The sequence below is a fragment of the Chamaea fasciata genome, unplaced genomic scaffold, assembly GCF_029207755.1.
Source record: "Chamaea fasciata isolate MVZ Bird 193981 ecotype frontalis unplaced genomic scaffold, bChaFas1.0.hap1 SCAF_1, whole genome shotgun sequence".
Classification (NCBI taxonomy): Eukaryota; Metazoa; Chordata; class Aves; order Passeriformes; family Sylviidae; genus Chamaea; species Chamaea fasciata.
The window spans coordinates 66,641,031-66,656,569 of NW_027094086.1; the positions used below are offsets into that span (position 1 = coordinate 66,641,031).

Here is a 15,539-nt window from a genome sequence, read left to right on the forward strand (position 1 = left end):
AATTTCTTACCTATTTACTTTTGGATTATATTCTGTAATATTTTTTATTATTTTAGACTAATAGGATTTTACTATGTATAAAAAACCCATGAAAATATGAAACATATATTCAAAGATGTAAATACATGCATTTTTGGCAACCTGTCACCGCATACATGCATGTCATACCTTAGGAAAAAAAAATGGATTTGCACATCACTGGAGGTATACTAGGACCATCAGTGGCCAGTTTCACTAGATGTTAACAGTTTACATGCTAAACAAAATTTAAAACCAGAAGGTAACTGAACAGTGTGCTGGTAAATTAAAACTTTAATGCACAAATAAATTCTGTGAGAACTGGAAAGGGAGTTTCTAATTTAAGGATGCAAAAACAATACTGAAAACATTGATTCTCCCTATTTTCTGCAAGTCATTAATTTGTTAGTTTTGACAAAATACTGAGTACAGGAATTGTAGATGAAGGTGCTTGCACCTGTTGGGTTTTGGTTTGGTTTTGTTTCTGCATTCAGTATTTCTGAAATGCTGGCTTTGTCTTATAGCGATGATGAGGGTGTTGTATGTCTCTATTGAAAAAGAAGTAATTAGAGGGGTCTGGCCCCAAGCACCCAGTTTACTAAGGAACCCACTTGTCTTCAACCTTTCTATGTGAAATTCAATAAATAGTCTAATTTACTTTTACTTTCTTTTGGCAGCTGATTTTCATAATCACAATACTACTACAATGTTGCTTTAACTCAGCTTCAATAATGGTGCATGTCTCATTATTCCTGTAGTGGGTTACTTTTAAAGCAGCAATATCCAGCTTGTAGCAACTTACTTGGCTTTTGGTTGTGTGTAAGTTCTGTGATATCCTGACAGAGCTGTGGCATGCAGCCAGGGAAGAAAATGGTAATTTATAAAATCGACGGATAATACCTGTATTTTCACTAGCAGACAATTACAGTGAGTGAGAATGCCATGTGGAAACAGAGCACGAATGTCACTAGATGACAGCAGTGATTATATGAGAAGACTTTTTAAAATTGGGAGTAGATCCTGAATGTCAGCTATTTAACGGAGTGCCAGCTAATACTGCTCATACTGGAACATATATTAAGCTGTTTGATTAATATATTAGCTCTCACTATAACAAGGCTGGCCTGGGCTCTTGCACATTCTGAATATTTAAATCATTTAACTTTGCATGATGACATGACAGGGGCCATTAAATCTTGAACACGTACCCTCTGGCAGACAAAAACGCAGCTCTTTACATTGCTGGGAATAATTCACTGAGAACGGTGTCAGAATTAGATGTGTTTAAGCTCAAGTTAAAATGATGGTTAAAAAATTTCCCATTGCCAAGATTATAACCATGGTACATTTCTGAAAGCAAACTTACTGAAGACTCAGTAAAAATGCTGGACTGAAGAAGCAGCACTATCTAGGAGAAGATTAACTCTATCCATGTCTGTGACTTGCTGGAAAGGGTTTGCTGGAAAGACTTTTTCAGTAAGACATAAGATGTATAAACATGTCTTCCTCATCTGGTTGCATTTTACTAGTTCTTGGATTCAGCAGGAAAACTTGCTCCTTCTTCCTTTCCACTCACTAAAATAAAGCCCAGGGCAATTTCCTCAGCCTTTTCTCTCTCAGCATTTGGGGGTACATGGTAGTATTTTAGGAATGTTTTCCCTTCACAGAAGGTCCTACCTTATTTTGGTATAAGACAAAAAATTGCGTTCAAATGCCAAGAAGGAAAAAAACAAATCCCTAATCTTGCACATTCACAGCAAATTTTGTTCCAAAGGGCACTGAAAAACTGAATTTACTTTAAAAACCCAAAATCCTGAGTAGTATCCAGTCATTAAGTACAGTGCAGATCATTGTCCCTGAGTTCAAGCAAGTACTAGGGTTGGCAACTCATTTGCATTTACAGTTTAAATTGGAAGTAAAACCATCTAAGTCAGTGGGTTTTATCACTGCCAACTCATCTTAAAAGACAAGGGTCCTGGTATAGGTTTCTGCTTCCACTGACATCACAAGTAAACATGCTAAAGGCCTGACAACAAAAATACTTTTTCTTAAATTACCACATTGTCCTCAGACGCTACTGCTGTTTTTACTTACAAAGAAAGCTAAAAGAGGGTGTTAAAAACAAACATAGCAACACAAAGCTTGAAATTAGATTGTTGACTATTATAATAATAGTTTACAGTTCCAAGTATATGTATCACTAAATGCACTTCTTCTAACCATATCCCAGAGTATTTCTGAGTCACATGTCAAACTACTTACCTGGACAAGATTTACAAAACCTGCCTTTCCTAAAGCAGTGGCTCTTTCCCTCTGACTTGCTGAGTATTTCCACTGAACATCAAGAGTTAATCAACTGTGCAAATCAACTCCAAACATATGACTAAAATTTAGATATAATCTCTGCTGTTGGGTATATAACAGTATGGGGGAAGGTGTTTGAAGCAGGACATGGAAAATGCTCCACTTGCAATTTAAATAAATAAAGATAATACATAAAGACACATAAGCTGCCCAGATAGCAATCTTGATATTATGCTTTCGAACTTCTGCTGCTCTGAGGCGAGTTAAACATCTCACATTCCAACTGCCTCAGAAAGACTGAATAAAATTTTACTCATGCACTAAAAGATTGGACTGTCACAAAGTGATGGATGGCTTTTGTATGCTCTCTGTAGGGCATTTCAATACCATAGACTCCAAGTGCTCTTGATTAAAAGGCGACATTCTCATTTAGGGTCCTGTCAGTGCCTGAGCTTCAAACCATTATCATTCACCTGCACTGGTGGTTTCAGTGACAAAATACTTACCAAAATGTATAAAATACTAATTACTTTAGTCATTTTGATAGAGGTATAAAACACCCTAATGCAAAGCTCTATTATGATGTGTGAGGGTTAGAATTCAAAATTAAAACTGCAACCAAAGGGAGAATAAGATTTTAATTACATTCCCCACTTCTCAAGCATTTCTTAAAAACCTGGGGGAAAAAGACAGCAATTTCATGACAAAAGATCTCCTTTCATAATGTTACTGCTCACTTAAAAAAATAATAAACAACAAACCAAGAAAAACTCAAGTTCACTTTCTTCTTTTCAAAATTATTAAATAGTCAAACACAGAAAAAGATGAACAAGCCTTAGTGAAATGCTTGGATTTATTCTCAAGAGATTTCAAATGCCAAACATGCTTTCCCATTTAAAGACTTTTAAGTACTGTGATAGGCAAAGTTTTATAACTTACAGATATTTAAAGGAAAAAAAAAATATTATTTCCTGTGGGGAAAAGCCTCAAATAAAATGTAATTGGGACACAACTGTGAATAGCTTCACACTATTCCAGAAAAGCTCGGTTTAATTTGCATTTGCCACAAAGCTCCCTTTGGTTTAAATAATTGCAAGGGACCTCTCACTTTTAGATTTCATTTGGTGGATTGGGACTACTCCTTGTTTATAAAGTTTGACAGTTTTTTTATTAAGAAAACTGTTACTTGGACCAATTAATAAGCATAAGCTGAATGGCACTGCTGAAATGGCCCTAGAGCTAAAACTTTCAGTATATTTAGAATCCAAAGGCACATGTTGGGTCATACTTTCATCAAGGGTAAAAGTAAGCTCAGCTAACAGAATTTTTTGATCCCTCTAAATAAAAACAGTCTCCTAAATTGATGGGCTTTAAGACTGAAAATGGATGGAAGCATACTAGCAAGAAAGACTACAGTAAATCACAATTGAATTTTTATAAAAAAACTGCCAGTATGTTCCTTTCTCTAGCAGAAAAAATCAGTCAAGGACTTTGGCTAAACTGCATCTTAAACTTTAAAATACATCATTTGATACAGAACAGTTAAGGTCAAAGTACTTCTGGAGAGAAGAGTGGAGGATTACAATATGCTCATGTGCTGTTACCATTTTAATGCTGCACTCCGGGAGCACACCAGGATCCCTGTGCCTGGTAACAGCCTTCAGCCAAGGTAGGAGAAGGATCCAAGTCCATTCATCTACACGTGACTGAATCAAGGACAAGGAAAGCAAAAAGTTATCGGCTCCTATGATTGATGGGAGAATAATTTCATTCTGAAAAAAAACCCAAAAAACCCCCCTCAGTTTCCTGAATGTAGTTTATTCTGAAGAATATTATCCATTCTGATGGGAAAGAACACCTGAGTAACAAAGAAAAACAAAACTACATTTCTTCAAGGATAGGCAAGTAAATAGTTTCAACTGAAAACTCTTTCAAAGCTCCTACACTATCTATTTTGCTTAGGAAAAAACACACCTGAATTAGAAGAGCTAAATTTTATCTTCAAAATGTTATGGACTACCAGGTAAACCAATACAGAAAAAAACCCTTTACTTTTGCAGTTTCCCTATTTTTTGCACATTTTAGCACTTGATTCTGTCTTTCTTGTCACTTTAAATACATAAAAATTCTAGTTTTATTTCATTTCTGCTAACCACACTACTTCTGCCATGGTGCATTGCAGTCTAAAGTTACTTAGAAGGTTTTTCCATTTGTGCACAGGTACTTAAGACTGCCATACTGAAACACCGTGTCAGAAAGACAAAGGTTAGGTTCACCAATCTATGAAACATTGCAATGCTACAGAAACTGAGAATAAAAACATTCTTTCTACAAACCTTCAGAAATTTATCAAAGGCATAATGTATCAGAGAACAGTAATTTTATCAAATGCTCCAAAGGTTTTTAAAGAAGACAAGAAAAGAAATTATACCTTAGATTTTAAAATTCTTCAAGCTAAATCTGTCATCTTCATTGTTTGTCTCATATTATGGGACAAAAAAAAAAAAAAACAACAAACAAACAACAAAAAAAAAAAACTGGCTGCACATGCCCTGAATAGTGCATTCACTTTGCTTTATCTAGTAAACTCACTACCAACCACTCCAACTTTGAATAGCACACCAGTCTCCTGTACTCAGCAAAACTGTAGGTGCATTATCCTATGGATACCTACATTTAACTGGATATGGGAAAAAAAAAAAAAAACACCAACAAAACAAAACCCTGACAACTGAGCCAAAATAAACATATGGCAAATTCTAATTTAGATGAAAATAAGGTAATATAAGTATCTCTTGTAGGCTATTTTGAGGCAGCTTGGGAGGAAAAGGGAAGACAGAGTTGTGTGGTAGAGCTAATTTGAAGGCAAATTTCTGACATATTTCTGCAGAAACATTTGTACAAGTAGGTGGTTGTTTACTCAGCCATGCAAGTTCTGTGGCACTTCACCCTGACACCATATATTGAAATTGAGGAACTGCAGCAGATCTGAAAAGTGCCAGACAGTTTGGTGTTTTCAAATAAACTTCTATTCTAACTGCCTTTTCTGCTTGAAATAGAACAGAACTATTAAAAGACTTGACTTGCCACTACATTAGAATTAATGAAGTTCTGGTATCACATCCACAATTGTAGGTGAGAGGGAAACATAGTATTAACATTTTGTGGTGGATTTAACATGATCCTATTTTAAGACATTTCCCACAATGAATTATTCAGCAAATAAAAAAAAAATACCTTTTGGACAGATAAAAAAAAAAGGACAAGGATAAAAAGGGCAAGTCTGCATCTGTAAAAAAAGGCAAATCTGACTGCAAGAAATAAATTTAACAAAAATTCAGGTGAAAATGGAATTTCTGACTTGAGAAAATTCAGGGTCATCAATGTAAGACTCAAACTAGCACTTCTAGTTCTAGACTATGTAAATAAAGATAATCAACTTAAAGAATAAAGCCTTTCCAGATTACTACTTTGGTTTGAGGAGCCTGAACACACTGTGCATATATTAGGGAAAAATGGCTTTCTTCTATTCCAGTCTGTTAACTTTAACAGTCAATCTTCCTGTCAGACCATTGTCCTGTCCTTTTAAGGGAAGAGCAGTTCTACTAAAACATAACCATTGTGACAGTATAGGGAAACTCAGTACTGCCTAAATGTAGTCATTGACTTTTGTGGTAATTTTCATATTTGAACCTGCCTATAACAGGAGTGTCGGACTGTTTGTTTAGGGAGAGGACACACCCATCTTAGACACATAATCAGACATTTGGAAGTTGACACAGTAACACTGAATCACTGAGGCTGGAAGGGGTCTCAGGAGGTCACCAGCTCACCTCCTGCTCAAAGCAGGGTCAAAACTGACCTTGGAGTAGATTCTTGGGGCTTTGCCCCAGCAGGCCCCGAACACTTCCAAGCACAGAGACTGCACAACTCTCCATCTCCCTGGCTAGAAATCAATATCTTATAAAATAGAAAATACTGATTTTAGTAACAAAAAGCTCTTTCGGTCATGAGCAGTCATATAACTCACTTTAATTACTGCCCTAATTTCTGCATGTTCCAATTCAACAGTATTTTACTGTAGTCCTGATGATTTCAGGTCAGAAATGTAACAAAGTTTTTAGACAGAGGAGTCATCTTTTATTAAACGTACCTGTTTATTTGGAAAATTAAGACAAGCTTCTGGATGAACTGCATACCAATACACCACAGACTCAACAGAAAGACTTTTTATGGTACATAACTTTCACAGTTTCCTAGAGGGTTTTAACTCCCTCCGCCTTTATCCTAAGTGATGAGTGTTTTCACAATACTTTCTCCCTTGCCTGATGAACATCCCCTATACTCCTGAGAGGCCAATAACCTTTTCTTCAAATATGGTCTCCTTGATTCATATCTAACCAAATCCTACGCAATAGTTCTGTATTTATCTTGGGAAATTGCTGTTTCACTTTCAAATATGAAAAAAGACTTAAATGCCTGAAATTTGAGTTTTCCAGTTGTACTGCTTAAGTGACACGAGCCATACCTGTAAACCTTGTCTAATTTATGCAGAAACTATCATAGGTGTCTCAGCCTTTCCTGCCTTTCTTCTTATTCTTTCATTAACTCAGAAAAGTAAAAATCTGAGGAAGTAATAAATAAAGCTGTCATGATAACCACACCATGTCCTTATGAACACCAGGATAAGTAAAGCTACAAGCATGTCAACATTTCAAGGGCAGAAACTCAAAAACCTAAGTTGCTTAAAACTGTAGAAGGTTTCACCTCTAGGCCTGTGGATGTTTGCAAAATGAGCTATCTTTTTTAATTACATCAGATTTTATGTAGTACACATATTAGGTAGGTTGTACACAGAAGCATGGCATGTTGTGTGTTTATTGAAAATTAAAGACGTGATTCACAACAATTCATTTTTCCCTGTTTAATAAATGATAAAAAGACAAATATGATACTACGAGTCTCTTTTCATGTGGTAAATTCCAGCAATGGCTTACAATGCTTTATAAAAGGAATTTCTCTTATTTCTCAAAAATGCTCCTTGTGCACAGGAGGGTCTTTTAAACTGCAAAGACACTTTTTCCTCCCGAGTCAGCCAGTACTTACATCCTGGGACAATTGTAAGACATGTAGTCACAGCTATTTACCCCTCCTAAAATGATGGCCTCTGCTATATAAGTATGTATTACTCACAAAAGAGTTTCCTTCTATCCATTTCAAATTTGTTCCTTGAATTAACACTATTGCATTTTTACTGCAAGGTAAACATATCTTATTAGATGACATGACTATTTCACTTTTTGTCTAGAGTTTAGAAAGGAAATTATTTCTGATCCCTCTTTGCAGAACTGTGCATTTTGTATTAAAATAATCATAAGTCAAAACATGTAATAGAAATAAAGATCGAAAATACATAAGCAGACCATTCTGATAACCAGGTTTATGACCAAACTATGGATTGGGATATCTCTTTGGAACAGAGAGAAAACCTCCATCCTTGGCTGTAGAGGAGAACACCTTTCCGCATTCCCACATCAGACCTGCTTTTAGCCCAGTCATTAGGGTGTGCTTGGGAAAAAAGAGGGTTTGAACCCCTTCAGGCAGTGGCAGGAACAGTTAACTTCAGTTAACTTCAGATTAAGCAGTTGTAAGGACAGATGATATAAAAAGCAAGTATCAGCGCATAAGGACTTCTACTTTTGAAAGAAAGGATTTAATACCTGCTTTCAAAAAGGCCAATGTTCATGGCTCTGAATCCCAAGCAGAACGAGTTGCCTAAATCTTCAGGGAGAAGTATAATTAGGACTCGTACACATTTCTTGATAGCTTATTTTGGTGGCATCTCACCATCAGTAGAATCAGCTGAGGGACTTAGAGGCTGACAGACAAGCAATATGACAGCTGAAGCTGTTGCTTTCCAGACCTTCCTGCAGGCAGGGACACCGGATTCAGCATTTCATTTAGTCTGTTACAGTCAACTAATGAAATCTGGAATTAAGAGTATGTAAACATATGAAGTAGATGGCTTGTAATGGAAAAGTGCTTTTCCTTGCCACTTGGTCATGCCTCTCCTTTGTGCTACACCCCACAGCTGTTAGACTTCCCTGTGAATCAGACCAGTACACCAGTGCAGCAGAAGGCAGTGCAGCTTCCAGGAGAGGGGGAATGTTTGGCAAGTCCTGACTGCTGACCTCTGTCAGTGGGAACAGGTCTGGGGAGCCAAAGCTGGCATGATGCAGGCAGCAGGAGCATGCAGCTGAGACTTGTGAAGGTGGAAAAGAGGGAGCTAGGAGGAGACTGGGACTCCAATAATGAGAAACTAATCCACTTGCCTAATTGAGCCTCTTAAAGTAGCAGGTGTGCTTTGCAGTGAGGCAAGACACGCTGTTTATGGATATGAATTCTTGTGTCAGGGCCAGGCAAACCCCACAACACAGTGTGTCACAGCTTTTATGGCTTCCTGCAGGTTTAAATAAACAGCCAATCTCTCCATTCTGTTTTCTTGGAATGTTTGAAAAATGTATTAACACTCCCTGGCTAATGAATGAATATTTATATTAGCCTTTCTAATCCAAAATGAACACATTGAATAAATGGATATAATATATAATTGATGTAACTATCAATGTCTTGCTACAGCGAGAATTGAAGTTACTACCAATCACAATTATTGCACTTCAGAAAAATGTGAAAAACAGTCTAACACCTCTTCAAATCTGCAATATCTAGACAGTTAGGTTATTGCAAATTTTCTTTCGTTAATCTGAATCTTTTACAGCACTAACTGGATTTTGAGATTGCTTTTTAGGGGAACTACCTCTCAGAGAAAATTTCATGCTAAAGTACATGTAGAGGTGTTTTAGATTGCTCTTTCTCCTTCAAAAAATAACCTATCCTATTTTTTCTCCTTATAGAAATGGTAAACCATCGTTATTAAGTCTCCTAAATTTTCTGCATGTTTATTATGAATCCTGAAACTAGGTGTGATCATAGTAAGACTCCATTTTCTGTTAGCTAAAGGAGAGATTAAAATTGTCTCCTGGGACAAATGAAGAAGGGTAAAAAACCCATGACACCAGCATACTGATGCCCATAGTGAAAGACAACACACATATGCTTTTGCCTTTCTACACATAACACATTTGTGTTTACTCTAAAACTAAAATTCACATTTGGTTGGGGGAGGTAGGTAATTCTCTGAGATTGGCATAGTCTGGTTTAGAAATTCACATACTTTTATGATTACAGATCATCTGAAGCCTTCAAAATCTGATAAATGTCAAGCAAAGTTAATTCTTAGCTCTGTTTTGACAGTTTCCATTTTAACCTAGATTGCTCTATAAAAGCAATTCCCTTTTAAAAATAAAGCTAAGCTTAAAACACACATAAATTTTGCCAGATTTCTGTAGAAAATCTGCTTTTTGTCTTTTAATTACCGTTTTCCCCCATCAGGGACTGGAGAGATTTTGGTTCTTTAACAGATTTAACTTCAAATGAGCAAGCGACAAAAACTGGTGCTTCAGGATAATCCCATTTCTCCTTAGTGGACTGCCTGAAAACAAGATGTATTTTGCAAAGAGTATTCCAGCTATTCATTATCAGCTTTGTTGCAGAAAGTATCTTTGCAGTAGGGAGTCTGAAAGGATTAGATACAAGCCATGACCCTCTGAGAGCTGCAGGTCTGGGGGATTTTCAGTGCTCTGTGGTCTGGTGACATGCACTGAGATGCCAGAGGACATTAATATGTGTGGGGTAGCTCTGCCAGCTGAAATGCTACCTGCTAAAACTCGTTAAGACACGGCAATTTGTTTTGAACTGGCTGCTAGTTCTCTTAAGAGCCAAAACTCTTGGGTAGGGCTTGATATAATTGAGCAAGTGGCTGAACTTGAAGAGCTCACCTTGGCAGTTTTTATCAGTAACTAGCAATCACCTGCAATGTATCATGGTTTCTATATTTTATCCAATGGAAGTGTCATTTAAATCCATTTAATTAGGTTTGAATCAACATCCTGTGGGAACACACAGTATCTTTTAAAGATATCATTCCAGGCAAGCAGTAGTTGCAGACTGGAACTGCTTCACTGGGTAAATTCATGTATTTTTGGTTCCTGTTACAATCTTACAGGATGAGAAAGGTTTTAAAACAAAGTGTAGTCTAAAGCATAATGATGTGATACCTTTTTAATAAAGCAGCAAATAGATATGTTCTTGTATCTCCCTACTAGTATGCTGTGTCAGGTTCCTTCTGTCTTTCAGGGCAGGTGGATTGGTAAGAAAAGCTACTTGTTTATTAAATTTCCAACTACAAAGCAGACTCATGCTTTTCTGTAGCAGAAAGTCTAATATGGAATAATAATAAAATAATTAGAAAAAAGTTTAGTATCACACCGATTGCAGTAAACAAGGTCTGAGGTGGTAAGTAGGTAGCTTTCAATTTTCATTCAGAAAGTTGTCATACTGTGCCACACTGGAGGTCCTCTAAGAGGTTGTCCCAGAACACAGTGACAGCAGCAGCTCAGCTCAGTAGCAGTAGTGGTATTTGCTGATTCCTTAGCTAAACCCATTCCCACCCTAATCTCAATTTTCAGGAACTAACAGCCAGATCAAATGGGCTCTTTAAAATAAAAGTTATTTTTAAACTGATTTGATGGTTTCCTGCTAAGAGTGCTAGGCTTGGTAAAATAGCGTAACAGGAGAATTTATTAAGTTTACTGATGTTTAGGGTCAAATTCTGTGCTGTTTCTATACTAGGATAAGCTCCCTGCCCTTAGTGGGCAGCTTTTGACTACATAACAGTAACCATGTTAAAATGTATATATTTAAGTCCACTTGTTGAGCTTACAGCTGTCTATCAGAACTGTGAAATCTGATGATCTTCAGTTTATGAGATGAAACCATCATAATATAGATACATCCAAAATAAAAATGGAGTTTTAATTGTACCAGAGTTACTCCATTTATTTTTGTGCGGTGCATTAAAGGAGTTTATTTAACAGGATAGTAACTAAACCATTTTGATTTTATTTTCTAATGTTGTATAGTTTTTGCTTTTAATCATAGAATGAGAAATACAGAAAGCATTAAGTAGACATACCAGTACTACTGCTGCAATAATAATAATTATAGATAAAATCAATATTAATACTTCACTAGTTTAAGGCTGAAGTTATTTCACAAATAATGTAAGCAAATTTGGGTTTACCATATTATTTAGCATATTTTCAAACATTAATTTTTCCTATGATAAAATCAGAAACTTTTTTTCCTAATCATTATCCTATTTTACTGCAAATTCTATCTTTAAAGATTGTTAGCTGTCACGGAAAAACATTTTCCTTCATTACTTACATCTTGATCTAGAATATACTCCTTTAAAAGCTTCTGCTGCAGTATAATTTATAAAGATAATGGTGTGAACATTAAGGTAGAGCAATTGGTGGCATTTTAAGATCAGTATCAAAGATTCTATCCCAGGTTATGTGACAGTAATTAACGAGACAGGAGACCTGGAAACAAGTCTGCACAAGAGCCAGGGATGGAGCTGAATGGGCAGAGATCTCCAAGGGAATGGTGCTGTGTAAATCACTACGCAGCACTGGTTTGGACACGCTAATGTTACCATCTAATATACATAATAATCCTCAACATGGCTGCAGCAAAGACTGAGGTATTTTGCAGGGGCACAACAGCATGGGAGGAATAATTGTGTAATGCTGATGAAAGTGAAGTAACCAATTTGCAATTGTGCTTTCCTGTAAACTCACTTTCAATATTACGTTTGGTAAATAGGCGTTATGTCCAAAAAGCATGTGTCTCCTTCTCTAGACATGACTGACAAGCCCTGTGAGCAATGTGCTTCCAAAACAAATATGACTCAATACCTTTGGGTCGGTAACTCACACAAATCACACAGAATGTTCTGAGTTGGAAGAGACTGACAAGGATCATCAATTCCAACTCTCAAGTGAATGGCCCATATGGGAACTGAACCCATGACCTTGGTATTATTAGCACAACGCTCTAAAAAAAAAAGTTGAAGAATGCTTTTTGGTAATGTTCCTAAGGTGTATCTTAAAAAAAGCAGCAATTCACATGTTGGAGAAACAAAATCAAAATGGGGTTTATAAAAATCTGTATGCTGTGTGATAATTGTGCCTTCTTGTAGGATATACACATTTACTCAAACTAGTTGATTACATTGCTATGCTTAAGCAAATTTGTTATATAAAAAATTGAACACAACTCTTGAAATTTACAGTTTTACCAGACCAGTGTGTCTTTCAGGGTGAGCATTGTGACAGCTGCTTGTGACATAGAGCACATGAGAGAAAAATTCAAGTATGTGATTTGCAGAACTAACAACAATCCCTTTTTGTTTCAATTCACAAAGATGGAATCAGAGACGTGGGGATGTTCACAGCTGGCACATTGTGAAGTGTATTTTCACGTAGACTAGCACAAGGTTCTAAGCAGAAGTTACTACTTAATACAACAGGGGTCCCCAGATCTAAGTTTACTCCTGCAGGTAGTTTTAAACCTCCTAGTAGGCATTCTTTTATCTGCAGTTTGCTAGTTAACCAAGGAAATAACATCACTTTACTTAAAATACAAACCATTTAATGCTGAGCTGTGGCATGATACGTTTTGGTGAGCTATGGCATAATCAACATTTTTAACTCAAAACATGCAGAGCCCCCATTTCATTTTTGTTTGAACTGGCTTGCTTCAGAGCTAGCCAGCAACATTGAATGAGATTGCCTGAATGAGCTGTTTCTTGTCCCATTCCTGAGGTTAAACATTTTCTAAAGCATTTTTTTTCTTTTCCTTGTGGGATTGATCTGCACTGCTGAAGTCAATGAATGCATAGATGACTTGGATGCAGCGTTGAGAAATTACTTCTTTCTCCACTGAAATGACATGTGAGAAGAATTACAAAAACTGTTTATCACACACTATTGAAACCCACTTTGAGTAAGAAATCATGGATTGTCTCATAACACTGGAAGCCGTCCACAAGCTTACGTATGGTGTGAACTTTGGAAAACAATTTTAGAGGCTGAAGGGTGTGGGGAAGTCTTTTAAGCATAAATTATTTTATCTACATTTAAGTTATATATCAATATATAATGTTTTATATCTGCATACACACACATGCACACACGCATGCAAAGAGCAGATTACTCCACACTGGGAAATCCAGACCACAATCTCTATCACACCTTGAAGAAGTTGTCAAACATGATCATGTCAGGCAGTAATTTTTCATAGTTGTGGTGCAGTTTGTTAGTGACATTAAGCACTGTGGTATGTACTCCCTGTCCTAGGATAAGCCCACCAGAAAAGAAACCATGTAACTGCCACGGGGTGAAAACAGGAGCATCATTCAAACGAGGAAGAGTTTGTGTCTGTGCTCTCGTGTGTGTACATGATGGCTTTTATTTGCCTGGAGAGAAGATTGGTAAAAAATGCATAAGCGCTCCCCTGATCTGGTGGCTCATGTGAAAACAAGCAACCTAACTGGCAGCAGGGCAGACTTTGTAGCTATGCTACTGTTATAACTCATGAAATATTACTGAGAAGAATAATTTCTAGGGGGAAGAAAGGAGTCCACCATTTTTTCCAACCCTCTTTTGACCACTGCAGCTACCAAAATCTTTCTGGAAGAAATAATCCAAGACATAAAAGCATCTGAAGTCTATACAGATGTCACGTACATGCTGACTCTGAACATCTTCTAGAACTTAATTTTGGAGCATGAGATGCCACCTCATCATCAAGAGGTAGAAGAAAAACAGAAGGGTTTGAGTGATTGCTTATTTCTATAATGGTGTGATCTACACCTTGCCATCATCAAGAGGCAGATAACATCAGCTGGGGATTGGTGCTGGTGTCACACAATGAACCAAAAATGAGGCTGCTGAGATTGAGGGTTGGAGTTTAGGACAAACCGACATTAATAGCCCTTCTTCCTCCCTGATCGACCCTGTTCCCCAAAACTCAGGCTCTGAGGTTACATCTTCATTTCACATGTAAATCTTCTAACCACTTACTCCAACTGAGAGAAGGCCATGTGCGCTCCACACAGATCTAGCAGCTGCTGAATTGTGCTCTGTCCAGCACTAGTCCCTCCTCCGCGACAGCTCAGCCTCCTCACACTAAAATCAGCATCACGCAGGGTCAGAGGTTTGTGAATCTGGGGGTACGCACGGAGCTCAGGCGCACACCCCCGCGTACAGAGCTGCTACCGGAGGCGAGCGCAGGGAACAGTGAGCTGCGGGGCGGCTTGGTCAGGAAGTGTCACCACACGCTTGTGTCACCACGCACGGCATCTCGGCGGTCACAAACGCAGCTTCCACGGCATCCCGGTTTAGCTTTGCCTCATCCGGCCTCACACCCGGCCGGGGAAGTGGAGAGAATGGCACCGTCGCCCAGCTGTGCACGTGGAGGGGAGAGGGCAAAACCCGCACGCTGCAGCGGGATGAAGGAAGGCCCGATAGTCGGCGTCCCGACCTCTGAGCGGCCCCGCTGGCCCGAGGGGCACCGCAGCGGGCTCGGCAGCTTCTAGCGCGGCCACGGGCGGGACGGGAGAGGAGGAGGCAGGGGCCCGGGGTAGGAGGGCGGGAGGTGGCGGCATGTCCCGGGACACTCGCGGGTACCGGGAGCGGGGACAGTCGGGCGGGCGGGGGCTGCGGGACACGCTCCCAGCCCGGCGGGAATGGGCGGGGAAAGGCCGCTCGCTACTGCGCATGCGCCTTGGGCGCCCCCCTCTCACCATTACCTGCGAGCCGCCAGGCGCCGTCGCCTTCTTTTTCTTGGCGGCGCCGCCGCCGGTGCCCGGGCTCGCCGGGCGCTTCTTGCTGCGGGACGCGGCGCCGGCGGGAGACGAGGCGGCGGCAGGGGCTAGGCTCGCCATGCCACCCCGCTCCGCGCTTGGGCCGGGAGCGCTCCCCCTCCCCGCCGCTGTGGCCGTGCTGCGGCCGCGCATGCGCAGTGGCGGCGACGGGGCTCCGCCACCCCCGGCCGGGCCTGGTGGCGGAGGCCGAGGGTGAGCGGAGTCGGCCGGCGCTTGTGTCGCTTCCAGCTCGGAGCGGCCGCGCCTGGGGCGAGGCTCGTGGGAAGCAGCTCTGCCGCCTCCTCGTTACCCTGCGGTGTCACGGACTCCTACTCAGGGACCTGGCTGCGGTGGCAGCCTCGGGCCCGGGGTAGCCCGTGTGCAT

General features: G+C 39.4%; 1 protein-coding gene across 1 annotated transcript in view; it reads right to left on the minus strand.

Moving 5' to 3' along the window:
• The window catches only part of INO80C (INO80 complex subunit C), a 30,127-nt gene extending 14,838 nt beyond the window's left edge, over window positions 1–15,289 (minus strand). The window contains exon 1 of the mRNA XM_066185355.1: window positions 15,101–15,289. Within this exon, the coding sequence (XP_066041452.1) occupies window positions 15,101–15,235 (135 nt within the window). The 5' untranslated portion in view covers window positions 15,236–15,289. The remainder of the gene's footprint in view (window positions 1–15,100) is intronic.
• Between the last annotated feature and the right edge of the window lie 250 nt (window positions 15,290–15,539).